General features: G+C 36.9%; 2 protein-coding genes across 3 annotated transcripts in view; one reads left to right on the top strand and one right to left on the bottom strand.

Annotated features, from left to right (window-relative positions):
• Positions 1 to 5: 5 nt before the first annotated feature.
• Positions 6 to 6622, top strand: LOC144974153 (p53 and DNA damage-regulated protein 1-like). 2 transcript variants are annotated; one of them, XM_078917067.1, is made up of 4 exons: positions 6 to 70; positions 3041 to 3189; positions 4861 to 4958; positions 6304 to 6622. In XM_078917067.1, the coding sequence occupies exons 2-4, from the start codon at positions 3047 to 3049 to the stop codon at positions 6459 to 6461; spliced, it is 399 nt and encodes a 132-aa protein (XP_078773193.1). In that variant the 5' UTR covers positions 6 to 70; positions 3041 to 3046; the 3' UTR covers positions 6462 to 6622. The 2 variants fall into 2 exon arrangements, with proteins under 2 accessions (XP_078773193.1, XP_078773192.1); XM_078917066.1 differs by lacking the exon at positions 6 to 70 and adding an exon at positions 609 to 745.
• Positions 6623 to 12055: 5433 nt separating this feature from the next.
• Positions 12056 to 19136, bottom strand: part of LOC144973165 (uncharacterized) — a 29571-nt gene continuing 22490 nt past the window's right edge. Inside the window, exons 8-11 of the mRNA XM_078915285.1 lie at positions 17574 to 17936; positions 13927 to 14098; positions 12671 to 12710; positions 12056 to 12167 (exon numbers count right to left, since the gene is read on the bottom strand). Of these exons, the coding sequence (XP_078771411.1) occupies positions 12704 to 12710; positions 13927 to 14098; positions 17574 to 17936 (542 nt within the window). The 3' untranslated portion in view covers positions 12056 to 12167; positions 12671 to 12703. The remainder of the gene's footprint in view (positions 12168 to 12670; positions 12711 to 13926; positions 14099 to 17573; positions 17937 to 19136) is intronic.

The raw sequence follows: 19136 nt of genomic DNA, 5'->3' as shown, positions 1-19136 counted from the left end.
AAGTATTTTGATTTTGATACAAATACAAACGTCTGATCGACAGATATAAAAAGAAAGTCTGTCTAGATAGGTAGATATTTCTTATTTCTTATTCTTTTTTTTTTTGCGGAAGCTCTTCTGTATTTCTGAATATCTACACCAAATTTGTATCAAAAAAGAATTCACTGAGAATCTTTTAACTTTAGTGAATTCTTGAATATTCAGGTAACAAAAGATTGGACTGCCCACTCACACTGGGGTCTATAAATATCCAGTGATTGCGCTTAACTCACTGGTGGTGTCCACCTCTCATATCCCCGTGTTCAATCCCCACTGATTATCTATCATATTCCCAGGTTCACCAACCCTGGCTCACTCCCCTCTGGTGTCCATATCTGGTTGTCCTGTGTTCCCTCCCCAGTAGTGTCCATCTCTCATAGCCCCGGGTTCACTTCCTGCTGGTGTCAATATCTGGTGGTCCCAAGTTCACTCGCCACTGGTGACCATATCTCACAGCCCTGGGTTCACTTCCCACTGGTGTCCACCTCCCAAAGTCCCGGGTTCACTCCCCACGGATGTCCATAACCGATGGTCCTGTGTTCACACCCCAGTGATTAGGCAGTTTAGTGAGCAGCAGCAGTGGCAGTCAAATTTTGACCCAACTCGCCCATAGGAAAGTTGTGACTGGAAATTGCCGTTCGCGTTTTGTGGGGTTCAATTGAAGATGCATAACTTCGTTATAAAGAGGAATATCGCAGATATTTTGGTATTATTATTTTCGTCTTTCAATTTCCTTTTAAATGGTGCCAATTAAGGAAAAATCCATGAATAATTCCAGAAGTTATATGAAGTTAAAATTTGGCAATTTTCAAATGCATTTATTTTTTTATTTACCGCGTGTGTTTTTAAAATTTAAACGCTTGTTTTTAGAATAACATCTAAACTTTATTCATGCCAAATTTCAGGGCTCTATATCGATGCGCAGACACCTTTTAACTCTGCGCCGAAATGCCCTGTTTACATTATCTTCTCATCATGGCTGCCGGGCGATATCGATATTCATATCGATATTTTAAATTTAGCTCTGTATTATGTTAAATTTAGTCCATAATTATTTACTATGTTTTTATTTTGAATACATACTTTCCAACTTTATTTATAGGCATTTTATAGTTTTTGTTTTAAAAGTTCGTATAGAGCAGTAAAGTTAGGTGCCCCAAACGTAAACAATAACAAGTTGCTAGTGATTTCCGTTAGGGACCGGAATAATTTACGCACAATATAGGTCTCCCAATTTTGTAGTTTGAGTTGTAGGCAATACACTTTCAGTATTGAAAATATGTTTACATAAAATCTAACAGTTGCAGAAATAATAATATAAGGCTAAATTATTATGAAAATCAGGCTCCGAATAATTCTCGTTTTGTTCACACCAGCGCAATAATTTGCTCTGGTCTAAAAATAGATAGACTGTAACTTTTGATAAATTTTAGAAAATTTTACCTTTTGTTCCATAAAATATCCATATCTAGACATTATTTGATGCATGATCGAGTATTTATGAATATGTGTTTCTTTTGCCACCTAACAGCCAAATTTTAAAGGTTATTTTTTTCTATTATTTACATTAGAACGTGAGCTGTCAAGACAGGAACATGTGGTTTGCCACGTGCTTCTCGACCTTTGTTTACGTTTGGGGCACCTAACTTTACTGCTCTATATTTCTTCTCTCTGTGAAATCCGATATTAATAATATCGATATTTTAAAAAGACCAATTGCTTTAATTTTATTTTATTATTACTTTGCCATCAAGTCATCAAGTTTCTTTCCCATATGTTTAGATATGTTTATCATTTGTATCCATATTTTAAAGGCCTTAGCCTTAATAATTATTATGGTAAGAAATTCTATTAGTTTTGACACCCCCATACATTGAGAGAGAAGGGGGGGGGGGGGGGGATAAAATTAAGTATTAAAAGCCAGAACTTTCCTTCTAATTATAATAGGGAATCTGTTTCAATTTATTTGGACTTTTTCAATCTACCATTTTATTTATATGCAATTAAATTGCCATAGGTAGAAATAAACTCATTATGTCATTACACAACATGTTTATATCTTTTCATTTAAATACTCTCAAACCCTTTTTTATTCTCTATGTATTAATTAGAAGAGGGTAATTATTTGCAATTGTTTCAGTGAGATATTGGGGATAAATCCAAAAGTGATAGAGCAAATTGTTTCTTACGATCTAGCCGAGTTTTTGATTATGTAACATTTGCGACATATTATGTAATAATGTGTTAATTTGAAATGTTTATCTTCCTCTTTATTAATGTAAATGCATTGTCCTCGATAAGACGAACATTTTGGTATACAATATATGATAAGAACTCCATATTGACTGATAGAAACAAAATTCGAACTGTTTTGTAATCTGTGTTGCCAGCTCATTCATATGACATTGGTTTCAAGTGTGTGAGGTACATTTAGAATTTCTATTAAACTCCCTACAGTGATGTCCATCTCTCATAGCCCCGGGTTCATTCCCCACTGATGTTCACATCTCAAAGTCCTGGGTTTACTCTCCACTTTTTATAACATTGCTTAGTCCTGGTTCATTTCCCATATGTGTCTACTTTCAGTATTCACAAATACATTTCCCACGAGTACTGTTCATATCCCTAGGTCTCTGATATTAATCTCATTATCCTTGGTATAACCTCCACAGATGTCCATCTTAAATGGTTCCTGGTTCAATCCCCACTGATGCCTACTAATCAGAGTCCCGGGGTCAATCCGCACAGTCACGTTGATACATTGTAGTGAAACAACACTAGGGCCATGCCTCTTTATCCCATGGGGATGAATGGAGGGAGTTTTATTTATTATTTTATTTATTACAATGGTGAACCTAAATGTGTTCAAATCAGTATAACAAGTCCCTTGAACAAGATTGAAACATTTACCATAAGACACTATAAGCAGCATTTCTTGACAATGTTGATTGTATAATTATCTACATGATTTTATTATAAAAACTTTAATCTTCTTATGTAGATTTACATGGCTCAAGAACCCCCTCTTGAAGCGTCTGTGTTGTTAAATCATTTAACAGAAATTGAACAGGCAGCTGAGGAGATTTTGACAGATCGCAGAGAAATAATTGAATTTGACAGACAGCGTAACAAAACAAGAGAAGCAGTCAGGTTGGATTCCTTGATTCTTGTCATATAGGCTTTAATAAGTCACTGTTACATTTTTTCTTTCTATGAACTAGGGAAATACAGTGCAGCACGGAAATCTTGAACAAGTTGGGTCTGGGCCTTTTTATTCGAGATTTCCGAAATAACAGTAATTCAGTAATAGCCTCAGGTCATCATTGCCTTGCTAGACCCCACTGGTACTGGTCACGATACACACTAGAAGAGAGGCGTTGCATGCATCAGACATTGTCAAACATGCTTTGCACCCCCCCCCCCCCTCCCCACACACACACATGTACACACACACACACACACTCATATTCCACATATGCACACTTAACACATATTATTATTATATATGATTTGTAAACATTTGAGTATATTCCTCTTGGTGGGGACCCGTGCTTGTGAATGGATGAGACTTTTATGTCATCTAAAACTAAGTACTTTGATTATCAATGATAGTGTGCTCTTGGAATCTACATCTGTTTCTTATTTGAACCAATTCCCCTTTGTCTTACCTTTTTTTTCTTTGGGTGCTTTAATTAAATTAAAAAAAAAAAAATTCCCTTTATTCATCCCCATGGGGAAATTTGTCTTTAGGGCCTATTCCAAGGGAAGACTAGAATAACCCAGGCATCAACCGCAGTGCAGCGCCGCAAAGTGAGCTAGGGCGCTGTGATTTGTTCAAGGCCACACAGCGCAGTGGATGATCGAATTTGGTACCTTTCAGGTACAAAGCAAAGACTGTACCGCTGATCCACGCTGTCCCCAATTCTAGAACTTTTTACTATCCCATTTTCTTCTTTTTTACTGACGCTGATATGACCTTAATGTGTTGCAAGCACCGTAAAACCCTTTAAAAAATTTTAAAAATAAAGTGCTTTACAAAGGGTCCCTGACCAACAACAAAACGTAACATGTAGAATGAGACATGATGCCTGTTAGGGGATATCACATTTTTTCTGACAGACAACGCTACTAACAGCCAGGTACTCATTATACACCTGAGTACGTGAGAGAATGTAAGTAAAGAGGCTTTTCTAAGGACTCAACTATACGTCGAGCAAGGCTCAAACTCCTGACCTTCCGATCTGAAAGGAGTCTCATACCACAAGACCACATGGTGCAAAAGACTTTTTATCAGCAAATGCGAAAGATGAGTTCCATTTTGTTCGGCAGGGATTAAAACGGGGAATTTACATGTATCTGATATTTCTTTGATTTTAAGATTTTCATGTTCAGGATTTCGTGCTGCTCTGAATACCCTTTTTAAAAAATAATTTTCAAGATAACGCAAAAAGTTTGTCATGTTCCATCAGTCCTTTAATATTAGTGAATCTAATAGACTCATAGAAATAATTATTTTCTTGCATGCCGGTTTGTTTTGTTTTTTTTGTTTTTGTTGTGTGTGTGTTTTTTGGTGAGGGGGAGGGGTGTTTGTGTGTGTGTGTGTGTCTGTTTTTTTTAGGGTGCAGGAGTTGAAGGATTGGTTCTTGTCCATTTTTCCATGACTTTGTTTTTTCTTGCTCCAATGAGAACATACTATCACACCACGAAACTCGTTACATTTCTCTGTGAATTGATTGAGTGTGTTTATAAAAATCTGTGTTAAACGTTACAATACACTCTTAATAGATAATTCTATCTTTTAATGTATCATCTTATTTTCAGATGTTTGCACAAAGACAAAGACAAAAATACATGGTTATGCAGTGGAAACATGTTCTTGAAAGTTGAAAGAAAGAAAGCTATTAACATACTAGAGAAAGGTTAGTTTATTCCTTTTCTACTTTACAACCATCGTCTTTGATGTGATAGACATGGACAACAGTCTGCTTACTTTAAGGAGGTGGCAAAATGTGTAAAATGGTGTAAACATAGCTGCCAACCGTTCCGTTAAAAACGGATTTGTTCCGTATTTGACTTCCTGAGTCCGTAAGTCAGTATTTTTAGTTCAAAATCCGTATTTTGTAATTTTCGACTAATTTGTGGTAAACAAGGCATGTGAGCCTAATGAAATATTATTACTACCACTATTACTATTATTGTTATTATTATTGTGTTCAGCGAGAGATGATAGGCAGGATTTAAATCAGCACAGCATATTCTCCATTCCTATGTAGCTCTTTAATTTGTATTATGCCTTTCTATCATAAATGATTTTCAACAATTAAAACATGATGAAGTTCAATGAGATAACAATATACAAACTGGTAAATACGTCACATTAATAACAATAATATCTATCTCAGTGTAAAATAGTGTCAACATTTTTTTATGAAAATGACTGAACCAAAAAGAATTTGAGCAGATATTCTCAATTTCCCCTCTTTGTTATTGTAAACTAATTTTTGATAATGTGAAAGCATTAGTCAAACTCACAACGATAACCATTGAAACATTGCATCCTGTAAAAGGATTATACAGCAGAATTTTCATTTTAAGGAAATGTGTCTTCACTGTGAAATATAGTGCACCTCGGATTCAATGAAAACGTTTTAAATTCCCATTATTACTCCTATTTGACACCTAAAGCCACCTTGCATTCAACAAAGTTAAGAACCATACACCTCGGCTAGAAGTAATCAAAACTGTAAAGAGTATGCTGGGTGGACACAAGTCTGGTATTCTAAAAAGAAAAAATAATCTTGCAATGCTAACTTTATCACACACTGCCATTGTCTGTAGGCCAATTTCACATTCTAAAATGCAATAAAGATTCGGGCATAAGGGTAGGGATGGAGATATTGTGATGCATTCAAGTGTTTTCATATTCATTCAGTATCAATGTCAAACATGATACCCTGGATTCAACTAATACGAAACCTTGGTTATAGCAAACATTGACCACCTGTGCTGTTTACTTCGTTGTAACTGATGTTCACTGTATTTTGATCAGACTGGGCACTATTTAACGGACTACTCATTGTGTCCAGATCACTGGTGTAATATTTCACATCGTCATGACATGAGAGGTAATTCAGTAATGATAGAAAACTGCAGTAAATTGATTAAGGATTTTTAATTACTATGCTTTGAATTATATGGTTTCCCATTGATCCTCCTAGATGTAATATTCTATGTTAACTTTTTGTTATTTTCTTCTGATCTCAGATTATGCTGAACTGGATAAAGAGATTTCAAAAGTCAGATCTGCCTTGAAACCAAAAGTCAGCAAATTAAGAGATCTTGAAAACAAAGATGATGTAAAGGGTTTTCAGTTGCAAGGTCTATCCAAAGAGGAATTGAATTCAGTCAAGGATTTGTTATGAATCAAAATTCATACAAGAATACCCTACTACAACGCAATTATGAAACAAATTACATATTGATACATTTAACTGCCATGATATATGTTGTTCTCATGGTTTCTTTTCATCAACAATGCTCTCATAAGATGATGTAAATATAATAATATGAATTTTCATTGCAACTGTTGTTTTGACTTGATTTGTCCGAAACAATGTTCTCTTTAAAATCTTAAACTGTCTCTTCTGCAGCTTGAAGAAGTCAATACTGTTTTGTCTACCTACCTACAGTCATTTGGTCGAGTACCCAAAAAAAAAAAAAAATGCGAAACAAAACAAAAAACAAGCCACTAAGGAGTGAGTTGCTTTTGGACTAAAAGAAATTAAAAAGTAAAACTGTTCATTTTTTTAAAATATTCCCCACTCCCAACAAAAAAGAAAGAATAATCTTTCTTTTTTGAAAAAGAATGAATTAAGTTTACGGCCCTTAAGTTTATCATTGGTAGTCCAGCTATTTTGAATTCTACACTTCTTAACCCTATTTGTACATTTCCCCAGGCCTTGTTTTTGTGCTTTTAAGATAACTTATCATTTTTACAAAGGTTTCTGCTCAAATGGTTACAAAAAATTACATACCATAGTGACCATTGGCGATTTCACAACATGCCACTTTTTTACAAATGGGAGTAACTTTATGCCCCCACTTTCCAAACAGAAGAAACCCCTGTATATACCGATTCATACGTCAGGGGTAACTTAGTTACCTCATTGTGGAATCGCTATTATTGAGTACCTACTAACTGCAATGTAAGAAGTTTATGCGTTCCTGTTTACTCCTATGAGAATATAAGGCCTGAAGAAATTATAAGTACAACATAGCACGCAAAGCGAATATTTTAAACAAACTCATGGTATTCAAATTAGCGTCTTTCTTATTGTTTGACTGATATAACGAACTATTGATGCATAGATATTTTAACAATACAATTTTTTTCTTCCTCCATCAGCTCTTTACTATACATATCTGTGTTCTATTGAATTGATGCTATGCATTTACTCCCATAGTGGGCGGGGGGGGGGGGGGGGGGGGGGTACATACTGTGTCTTCTATCCCCTTATAACTGTTTTCCAACATGCTTTCTGTCTTTGTCTTGGAATGAGATTACTTGGTTTTGTCCTGGCCCTGGCCGGGGTCCTAGCTGGGAGGGAAACAGTCAAATGCATAGTTATTGTTTGGGAGATGATATTTTTTTCCTTGTAAATCATCTCTCTGTTATGTATTATTATATTTGTTATTTTCAATGTATAATGTTAGCATTTGAGTGTATTCCTCTTGGTTGGATTTTGTGCTTGTGTCCGGATGAGACTTAGAGGTGATCTCAAACTATGTACATTGGTGGTGTGCTCTTGGAATCTACATCTGATCCCTATTTGTCCCCAGTTCCCCAATGTCTTACTTTTTCTTGTGTGCTTTAATTGTAATTCTAGAACTTTTTACTATCCCATTTTCTTCATTTTTACTGGCGCTGATATAACCTAAATGTGTTGCAAGCGGCGTAAAACCCTTAAAAACAAACAAAACAAAACAAACTATGCATTTAGGTAAAATAATCACATCTGCCAGCCAGGTTAAAAATACCAACACACGAAACTGTCCGTAACCTTTAACAGTTGTAGTCTGATTGATATAATTTACTGAGAACTTATCACTTACGGTTACAGGCGGTCTAGAAATAATAACAAAGAGCTGATTGACGTCAGTTTCGTTCCTTCAATATCCCTGTGCCCACCTGAGGCAGTACTGTCAATTTGGATGACTTTGCCTGGTGGGGTGACTTTGCATTGTCATTTTGAACACGAGCCACAATCACCCAAGTTGCTGGTACTGGTACCCTACGTAAAAAATAAATTGATCGTAATGATGACACTGTGACGGTGATGGGGTATGATGTTGAAGATGACACATACTGTTGTTATCACTGAGGGTCTAATTTTTGCACATAGTGCACACAGGCTGCTTTGTGGAGCGTCTACTGCACGAAAACTCTTGAAAATCCCTGTTTTACAACCTATGTGTAATTCATATAAATCATGCATGACGCGACACACATCACACGAAACAAACTCAAGTAAACACTACAGTTTAGGGTCTCACAAATTCAGTAATTTTCTCTATGTACTCGTCCATTTGACAACTCACAAAAAAAGGGGCAATGTTAGAAATCGAGGCACACTCTTTCGTTACGACTCTTGACGTTGCCTATGGAAGGTGGTCCTCTAAATTGTGTTCACTTTCGTTTGTCTCGTGTGTGGTGTGCCGTCTTTGGAAGGTCAGCCTTTGGCACCATTATTTATGACCCACCCCACACACCCCCATCCCTGCAGACAATCGTATAAACACACACACCCTGTCATTACGTTTATTCCTTTAAAAAAATCAAGTGACGATACGAATACGGTATCTTATAATATCCTGAGAAAATGTTGAATTGAGAGCAGCAATAAACGTTATCCATTTCCAATTACCTTGCTAGGGTCCCTATAGTCAATTGGTAGAGCACTCGCTACTCAGGCAAAGCGACTGAGATAGATTCTGGGTGAAGTCAAGATTTTTTTTCTGATGCCCCCCTGTCCATCCAGCTGTGATTGGGTAGCTGTGTCTGTTAGATCTGGTGGAAAGTATTAGCGTCGATATCAAAGGGAAGCAAGCAATTGCTATTGTTTCATGCTATAGAAATAGAAACCAGGATAAACTCCAGCTCCATGGGCCCCAATGGCTCTGCTGAAGGACTACTTACCAAGCAAAGATGACGTCGAGTTGTTGAACTTGATACATAATTCCTGTAGAACTTATTCGCAACCATAGTAGATTTGTGTTGCAGACTATGTGCACATCACAGGGAAGTATATGGGAATCTCATCAATAATCGTAACTCGGTTTATTGCAACTTTCAGTTAATCGCAACATTTCCCCAAGGAACAGAATTAATTCAATATAAAAGTGGTTAATTGCAACAAATTTTTGACCTCAAAAGGAGGCAGATTCAAGGTATCAATCAAACAAAATCTCATGATTAGATTTCATCATGGGTGAAATCACAACATGTTGAAGAATCGAGATTGGCCGGGGCTTAATGCTACAGTAGTGTGTCACCACTCTATTACTATTAGTATTAGAGACAAAAGAAGACACAGTTTGCAGTTCGGGTTTGAGCTGTCGCCTGTGACCATTAGATATGAGTCAAGTGGGCTGGGCATGGACTAGACAACAGGAGGACAATGACAGTTGTGAGGAGAGGTGTGTGATGATATCCATTGTTTTGTGATTGACAACCGTGCATTGTGACCAACAGGTTTGGTGAGAGCTTATTGACTCTCATCATGGCTAATCTCTTGGGACTCTTACAAATGTTGAGAAAACAAAGTGAAAGTGAACCCAATCTTAAGATGTTGGCTTGCCTCAAAGCTGCTTTTGCTTGTCAAAATTTAGACAAGGCTGCCATATATTTTTTATTCCAATCAAATTGCTTTGTCTGTGGTGGACTCAGAACAATGTTTAAAACAACTGGTTTGTCTTTACCATATTTGTGTAAAATGTTGCAATAGTAGATAGGAAACTCAACTTCGGTTAATCGCAACACTTTCGCTGATCCCAAGGTGTTTCGATAATCTGGAGTGGACTGTGTATATATTTATCTCAGGTTATTAAAATCAACCCTGACATATGAGCAGGGATATTCTTTTATGTTACTAGTATATTGCCATGGGGTAACAAAATCATCCCCTACGTAGGAATAGGGATATTTTTATTTTACTATATATTATTATTATATTGTCATAGGGTAACAAAAAGCCCACCCCACCCCACGTATGATTAAGGGGTAAACTAGTTCGTTTCATAGTCATAGCAACTACACATCTAAAGAGATTGCATTGACGTTAGACTAAATTAGAGGTCTATAATTTATATATAATTTTAATATCCTAAGGCTTGTGAGAAGTCCCTCCACCTCACCGGCAAATTGGGACCATTTTGCTGGCAACAGACATTTCCCCGATTGGAGATGTCCCACTGTACACGTACACAGTTGATAGCAGCTTCATCCTTCAAGTCTCCTCCAAAAAGGGGCAAGGGTGCTCATGCATGCTTCAGCTATAACTATAAGCACATTTCACTCTCCTGATGAGTTTGGTGTCTAGCGTTTGTCCGTTAAGGAGTAGACAATGATTTTGTTTTTATGGTGATTGCCACATATTTAGGTCATTTCAGTGCCACCAAGGAAGAAAATGGGGATAGTCAAAAATTTCTAGAGTAACTAAAAACACACGAAAAAGAAGTTAAGACAAAGGGGACTGGTTCAAATAAGGAACAGAAATAGATTCCAAGAGCACATTATCAGGGTACTTAGCAAGAGGTCAGCAAGTCTCGTTAAGAACCATCCACATGATCCCACTCAGGGTAATACACTCAATGTTTACAAATCATTATATAATCTAAACAGAAAATACGACACTACATAACAGATATGATTTACAAGAGAGAAAAAAATATCTTCCAAAACTATAAACATTTGACCGTTTCCCTCCCCACCAAGGACTCCAGTCAGGGCCACAGCAAATCCAAGCAATCTCATTTCGGAAAGCAAGTTGGAAAACAGAAGACACAGCAAGTAACCCCCGGGAGTGGAGAACAAATTGTGTTAAATCTTTTGAACTTTGAACCAAATTCAAGTTCAGTACCCTTTTTTCTGTTTCCTGTGACAAGCATTAACTCTCCGAGTTCCTATGAATGGAAAATTAAAAACAAAACTGTTATATATTCAATAATGGTGAACTTGAGAGTGTTGAGGCAGACATAAGTCATTCAAATTCAGGACCCTTTTTTGTTTCCCCAACCAACAAGAATTACTAGGCATCCTTCAGAGCCTTAACGCCCAATGAGCCGGAGCTTCTATATTGTGAGCAGGACAATAGCAATCACTTGCTACGCTTTGGATAGGATACCAGTCTATTGCAAAGTACTTTCCGCTAGATCACACAGATTTGGCTACCCAATCACAGCTGGGTGGACAGGGGATCAGAAAAAATCTCAAACACCCAGGACTAAACTCTGTCCCTTTGCATGTGAATGAGTGTTCTACCAGCTGAGCTATTGGGACCCCGTGACAAGAATTAAGGCAGTCATAAATTAATCCAAATAAGTGTCCCTTTTTCTGATTCCCAACTGACAAGAATTTAGACAATCATAAATTCATCCAAATACAGCACCCTTTTTCTACTCCCCAACAGATGAAAATTTAGGAAATCATCATAGTAGTATACACGACATCAATTTCCAACAGAGAAATTATTTCAAAGTAAAAATGCCATCTTCTCAAATTGATACATCCATCTCTCTCCATGCCAGCGAAAGGAGCAATTAGTGCCTGGGCATAGCCAAATTCAGACAAAGTCAAGTCTACATGACGGGGTAAGAAAGGAGGAAAGAAGAGTAAATGACCGATTGTTGTGTGTAAATGAAACATATATGTGGACACATGTCCCTCATAAAAAAAACTAAATAATAAAGATGAGTGGCATCTGAAAATTAAATTGAAAAAAAAAAACAAACAGCAAAATTTCTCAACACTGAATGACGATTTATTACTCATAAAAATCTACGATACGAAAAACAGAGATGAAATGAAATGACATCAAAGATCTGTACTCTTGATAAAATGAACACCATTCCTGCAGATGAAAAGAGAGAGAAAAAAAATAAAAGTTAATTGTTCCAATACATAGCTAGCATCTATGTTTGTGTCATTTTCTTGTCCAATACTTGTCACAAAAAAGGTGTATAAGTTGACATAAAAGGTTCAGCACTTTAAGCTGTCTGTGATGATATATATAATTCCAGCAATAAGTTGATAGAGATAACTTTAAAGCACACTTTTTGGGGATTTAAATATCTAGGATGAAAATAAAAAATAGTAATTGCTCGCTACCATATTGATAGGATGGCAGTCTATCGCAAAGTACTTTCTGCCCAATTTAACAGACCCAGCTACCCAATCACTTGTTAGGTTAACAGGCAGGGGGTATGGGAAAAATCGTTGACTCTGTCTTTGATCACTCTCAGCCTCTTAGCATGTGAAGCGAGTGCTCTACCAACTGAAGTATCAGGACCCCCTGAGAACTGAAGTAAATATTATCCTTTAAGATCAAAATGTTTCAATTGTGACAGGTCTCACCTCTTGCGTCTCTCTTTATCCCTCTCTTTCTCTTTACCATCTGTAATTTAAAGAACATAATTTGTGAGGTAACACATAATTAACTGAGGTGACACTACAAAGAGCCTGAGACAAGTTAACTGAGAAATTAAAGGATAGAACAAGATTAATGAGAAAAGTTTCAAGTTGTCTTCAGCTGATTATACAGTAACAGTTCAGGCTCCAATTGCCACTCTGTTAGATATTAAAAACAAAGTTCAAATACCACTCTGTTAGATATTAAAAACAAAGAGTGAACTTTATTTTATAATATAGTGAATCATTTAAAACATATTGGGCAGACCATGAAGAAAGGATAATTATGAGTTTTGGGAACAATCTTTGAAAGCCAATGAGGACTGTTTCACGACTTTGATCGTGGACACAACCAACCCAATGTGGATGTAAAATATCATTCAACTTTCAAATAAAAAAAAAAAATAATCTACTTCACTCCATGCAAAAAAAATTACCATGGGCTCCTCCAGTCACACATAACCCATATTAACAAGTTTGAGATACCCAAGCAATGGTCTATCCAGACATTTCAAATATGTATCATCTAAAAATATGATACAGCTTACTCACTAATTACCTGTATATCTACATTAATTAAACCACATATATGACAAGATCTTACTTTCAATCCTGACAACATCATTGTATCTGATGTTCACTTTATCAAGCATACAGATCGTAACAAGAAAAAATTTCATTTTTAAGTCAAAGATAGATTAATGGGATACAAGTCATTTAAACTCGAAAGTAACATTAAAAAAAAATCTAAGTAGACAGTCTCCACCTAAATCCAAATTGAAGATCAAACGAAAAAACTCATTATGACATTGTCACATTACATCATAAAACGTGTAAACTTCACTTAATCATGGAGAGAGAAAAAATTTTATTTTAAAATTATTGTCAGGATGGAAGCTCTACACTATACTGGAGATTAAAACCAATATAGTAAAACAGGGATTCGCCAGTGAAAACGATATTTCAAAATTCTTTACTTTATATCTTTGGTAAAATAAATCTAAAAAAAGACAACAAAATCAAACCGGGACCCATAAGAGTCTGTCCATTATAACAAGGATTCCATGCAACACATTTACTGCAACCGCCGCCATCTCCACAGGTATAACAACCAGGATTTTGCTAATGTCCAACCATTCACGCTATATCAGGTTTCCACAATAATGTCAAAAACTATGTCTACTATTTTTTATCATACTCACTTGCGACCACCACCTCTACCACCTCCTCTTCTCCCATCCTTTCGTCCACCATAGCCACCGCCGCCACCGCCACCACCAGGGTTGAGCATCATCAATTGATTTTGAATTGTTTGATTAAGTTGGGCTTGCATCATCATCATTTCTGCGGCCATACCGTGTGGATCTAAAAGACCTGGATAAAACATAAGAAATCCATTTTCCAGAGTGACAGTTACTAATAATAGCCATATCAATATTTGAAACCTGAACCTGCAAAACACAAGATGACAACTGTTTCATTTTGGTATTTGCAATTCAAGATTCCAAGTATTTACCAACAAATAAGAAAATGACACTTTGATCCAACTTATCACCCCAAATGAAGTCAATCAAGCATTCTTGGAGTGAAAAAATATGAATATGCAAGAAAGTAATTTAAAAAACATGATCTAAATATGAAAGAGGCATTCACTTTAAAGATAATATATTTATTAGTGTTTTTAACACTGCCCTTCATAAAACTAAATTCTGTCAAATCAATCACTCTTTTGATCTCTGTCTGTGACAAATGTTACAAAAACGACCTTTTGGCACAGTCTCGTATATCAAACCAGGAATGCCGATTCAGGAGGCAATAATTACCGACCTTTTAGGCAAGCACAAAAACGTACTTTCTAAGTCCTCAATTCCAGTAAAAAGACATTATGTACTAAATTTTTTACGTATAGCAGGTGATTGGAAAAAATACTGAGGGTTTATAACATCAGGGGTGAGAATGACTGGTCACAAAAAAGGAGGAAATTTTTCATTGTGAAGATCATGACCCATCCATGCGACCATAACCTATAAATTTGAATTTCACTAAAATTTACTGAGATCCGATCCAAAATTTGTCTCGCAGCAATTTCTAACATGACTCGGTGGAATTTCAAAAGTTGAAAGTGTAATTACAACACTTGGTGGTTGTAGCAGGGATGATGGTGGTTGTAGTAATAACAGTGGAAGGGATGATGATGTGGTGGTGGTTGTAGTAATAAGCAGTGGTAGGGATGATGTGGTAGTGATTCTAGTAGTAGCAGAGCTGCCAACCCCATCTGATGAGAATGTGTACAATGGGATCTCAAAATGGGGGAGATTTCATAAAAATGGGTACAATCCTGAAATAGACGGAAAATAACCATTGTGAAAGTAAGAGGAAGGTATAATTACATAAAGTCACACCCCACAAGCTCAATTGCAGCAACAATGATGTTCCCAAGACTATAATCCAATCCTTTCAGAAATCTACCTCCCAGCATGAAGATCATAATTGGTCACAAAATATATGAATATCCACTAGGTCACCAAGGTTTCTCAATAGACTAGTAATAATATGAATTACAACTAAAGAAAACTGAAGTGACTCTGCACACTGAAAATGGGTACAATCTTGGGGAAATGTGTACAAGTGTACAATCACTGAAAATGCGTACAATTCCGCATTTTTTGCAGTAGGTTGGCAGCTCTGTAGTAGTATGGATGATTGTGTGGTGGTGGTTGTAGTAGCTGTGGTAGGAATGATGATGTGGTGGTAGTTGTAGTAGTAGTGTGGTAGGGGTGATGATGTGGTGGTTGTAATAGTAGTGGTGGTAGGGATGATGGTTTGGTGGTGGTTGTAGTAGTGGTGGTGGTAGGGATGATGTTGTGGTGGTTGTAATAGTAGTGGTGGTAGGGATGATGGTTTGGTGGTGGTTGTAGTAGTAGTGGTGGTAGGGATGATGTTGTGGTGGTTGTAATAGTAGTGGTGGTAGGGATGATGGTTTGGTGGTGTTGTAGTAGTAGTGGTGGTAGGGATTATGTTGTGGTGGTTATATAAGTTGTGGTGGTAGGGATGATGGTGTTGTGGTGGTGGTTGTAGTAGTAGTGGTGGTAGGGATGATGATGTTTGTGGTGGTTGTAGTAGTAGTGGTGGTAGGGATGATGGTGTTGTGGTGGTTGTAGTAGTAGTGGTGGTAGGGATGATGGTTTGGTGGTGGTTGTAGTAGTAGTGGTGGTAGGGATGATGATATGATGGTGGTTGTAGTAGTGGTAGTAGGGTTGATGATGTGGTGGTAGTTGTAGTAGTAGTGGTGGTAGGGATGATGGTTGTAATAGTAGTGGTGGTAGGGATGATGTGGTGGTGGTTGTAGTAGTAGTGGTGGTAGGGATGATGATATGATGGTGGTTGTAGTAGTGGTAGTAGTAGTTAGAGTAGTGGTGGTAGGGATGATGGTTGTAATAGTAGTGGTGGTAGGGATGACGGTTGTAATAGTGGTGGTGGTAGGGATGATGGTTGTTATAGTAGTGGTGGTGGTAGGGATGATGTGGTGCTATTTGTAGTAGTAGTGGTGGTGGGGATGATGATATGATGGTGGTTGTAGAAGTGGTAGTAGGGTTGATGATGTGGTGATAGTTGTAGTAGTAGTGGTGGTAGGGATGATGTGGTGCTATTTGTAGTAGTAGTGGTAATAGTAGTGTTGGTAGAGATGTTGATGTAGTGGTTTTGGTGAGTGTTTTTTAATTCAGTGATGATAATAGCAATTGTCAAAAAGGAGGAACCTTTCTCAGTCTATCGATCAAACACAAGCAAAGAAACCTAGTAGTTAGTCAGCTTATAAATACAACCCAAGAATCTCTCAAATTTAAAGCCATAGTCAAAAGGTAAAAAGGAAAAAGATTAAACTAAGCCAACCACCATTGCTTTGTTCTAATATATCATCTCTATATACCAGATGATTTAATGTGGTTGCGAAAGAAAGAGAAGAAAAAGGAGAGCGAGAGAGAGAGAGAGAGAGGGGGGGGGGGGGGGGGGGGGGGGGGGGGGGGGGGGAGGAGGAGAGACTTCTTTACAAGAATAACTTATGTATTGACCTTTTGAATTCTATATCCAAAAAAAAAAAAGAAGAAGAAGAAAAGAGAAATAGAAAGAAAGGCAAAAGGGGGGGGGGGGGGGGAGAGAGAGAGAGAGAGAAGAGAGAGAGAGAGAGAGAGAGAGAGAGAGAGAGAGAAAGAGAGAGAGAGAGAGAGAGAGAGAGAGAGAGAGAGAGAGAGAGAGATTTAAAAAGCAATAGGTACCTACAACAAGGGGAAAAAATCCAGACCCACTTGTCCCTCCCCTTCCCCTTCAACCATCAACTAACTAATCAAAGAACACTACCTACTGGTCTTCTGTGTCTATTGTGACATCTGGTGCCATACTGTCTGGCCCAACGTCATAAAAACGGGACCGTCACTAAATTTCACGAGACTGAGCACAGGTGTCAAAATATGACATATGACATAATGGTGATTTTGTGGTTTTGAGGAAAATGTTTGACACGGCAAATTTGAAAAAGGAGGAAATGTGATGGGATGGGCGGAGATAAACTACCATTTAGGCGGAAATCCGCCTTTAGGCGGAAGATTCTCAGCCCTGTAACATACTGAATTCTGTAAATATACGGAAAATTTGGCAACCTTGTCAAACAAATGAACCAATTCATTCTATTATTGAAAAGCACCAATAGAGGCAGATAACACAGGTCTTTGAACCTGCTTGAACCAAATTCACATGAATACCCTTTTTACTTTTTAAAATGTTCTACTTCCTAGGGAACCACCACTAAATCAAGATATTAAAACCCAATAAAAAAAATTAAAAAATTACTCACCGCCACCGCCACCACCACCATATCCACCACGTGGACCACCTCCATATGGCATTCCACCAGGGCCTCCAGGGTAACCTCCACCATATCTTCCACCTCCACCACCTGGTCTCCTTCCATCAAAACGATCACCCCAGTTGCCTCTCCCACCTCGTTTTGCAGGTGGCTCACCACTTCTATTTCTCATCATGGGATCTTTGCGCTTTGCATCCACCATCTTCTGTTGCTGCTGTAAAGTTCTCTTCAGAACACCAGCAGACAGGTTTTTATCATATTTTGTCTGCTCAGATCGTTCTGCGACTACAGTTGGTGCCACTTCTAATGAATCCACAGGTGTAACAGATTTCTCAAGCTCATCTTTGATTGCTGTAAAATAAGGTCAAATCTGTTAAAACCACTTAGAAATTCTCTTTGTTGCTATATCACATAAAGTACAAACAAATTGGTGAGGGCTGAATGTTGTTCATTAGCTGCCTTAAAAGTAATAAAAGATACAGAGATTGAAACGAAGACTGGATTTCAAAATATATTCAGTTAAAACCAGAAAAGTAGAGAGTATAGAGAGAGAGAGAGAGAAAGAGAGGGGGATTGTTGACAAAACATAAACCCCTGGGTTGACCGGTATTTGGAATATAATTAAAGAGAAATGGGAAAAGGTGGGGATTTTTAAAATACACAAAAGATGGCAAAAAAAGGAAATAATTATTTTAAAACTTTCTGTTATCAATAAACACAACTCTGCCTTTCCAATAGTTTATTGACATATACATGGTGAAAGGATGTAAATAATAAAATATCTTTAATAACAAAAAATAAAATATGGTTCTGTTAAAAAAATACTACATGGTCCAAAAAAAAAAACAGCAATAACTTCATTGATTAAACAGAAACAAAATGAAGAAAAAAATATGCAATTTTAATTATTTATGAAACAAATTTAGTTGGTGATACAAAATTGAAACGGCTTTAGGCGTAAATCAAATCTATTTTAATTCATTAATAAGATTTTTTAAAACACTTAAATTTACAAATATTCACATAAAAAATGTCTTCAGCATATTTTTTTGTCCTTTAAAGAACAAACAAAAATAAAGACACCACTTTTTAAAAAAGTGCATGAGTGTGTCTTGGTCGACTTTTTCCTGGACCAGCCAAAAGGTTTTAAAAAGTGACAAAGATGACATCATAATAACTTTAGTGGTGGTAGTAGTAGTAGCAATAATAATAATAATAATACTAGTCTACAGACTAAGCACTTTATATGCACTTTATATTACCATTACAAGCTACTCCAATAATTGTTTACTTAATGAATCCCCACAATAATACCTTCTTAAATCAAAACCTGACGCAGTTCGGACAGGGTATGAGTCATTTTGAGTTTTCAGTTGAAATAATAAGGATGCTCCAATATCAACTGGATAGGATATTCAAAAATTGTGCTATAGCAAAATTCAAATGTCTGCTTGCCAATCTTATAAAGCGTCTTTGGTTTTCTCAGCTTATGCTTGATCTCACGATTTAATTTCTTGGAATGCATAACTTCATATGAGCAAACACATACAT

The sequence above is a fragment of the Berghia stephanieae genome, chromosome 5, assembly GCF_034508935.2.
Source record: "Berghia stephanieae isolate SIO BIC M18660-M18661 chromosome 5, UCSD_Bste_1.3, whole genome shotgun sequence".
Taxonomy (NCBI): domain Eukaryota; kingdom Metazoa; phylum Mollusca; class Gastropoda; order Nudibranchia; family Aeolidiidae; genus Berghia; species Berghia stephanieae.
This window is presented reverse-complemented; position numbering and strand designations above follow the sequence as displayed.

What these genes read in the sequence shown, in the direction of transcription:
- LOC144974153 (XM_078917066.1), top strand. Translation starts at nt 704, where the DNA reads ATGCATAACTTCGTTATAAAGAGGAATATCGCAGATATTTTG. An exon ending in GGAATATCGCAGATATTTTG is followed by an intron (nt 746 to 3,040) that starts GTATTATTATTT and finishes CTTCTTATGTAG; the next exon opens with ATTTACATGGCTCAAGAACC. An exon ending in TATTAACATACTAGAGAAAG is followed by an intron (nt 4,959 to 6,303) that starts GTTAGTTTATTC and finishes TTCTGATCTCAG; the next exon opens with ATTATGCTGAACTGGATAAA.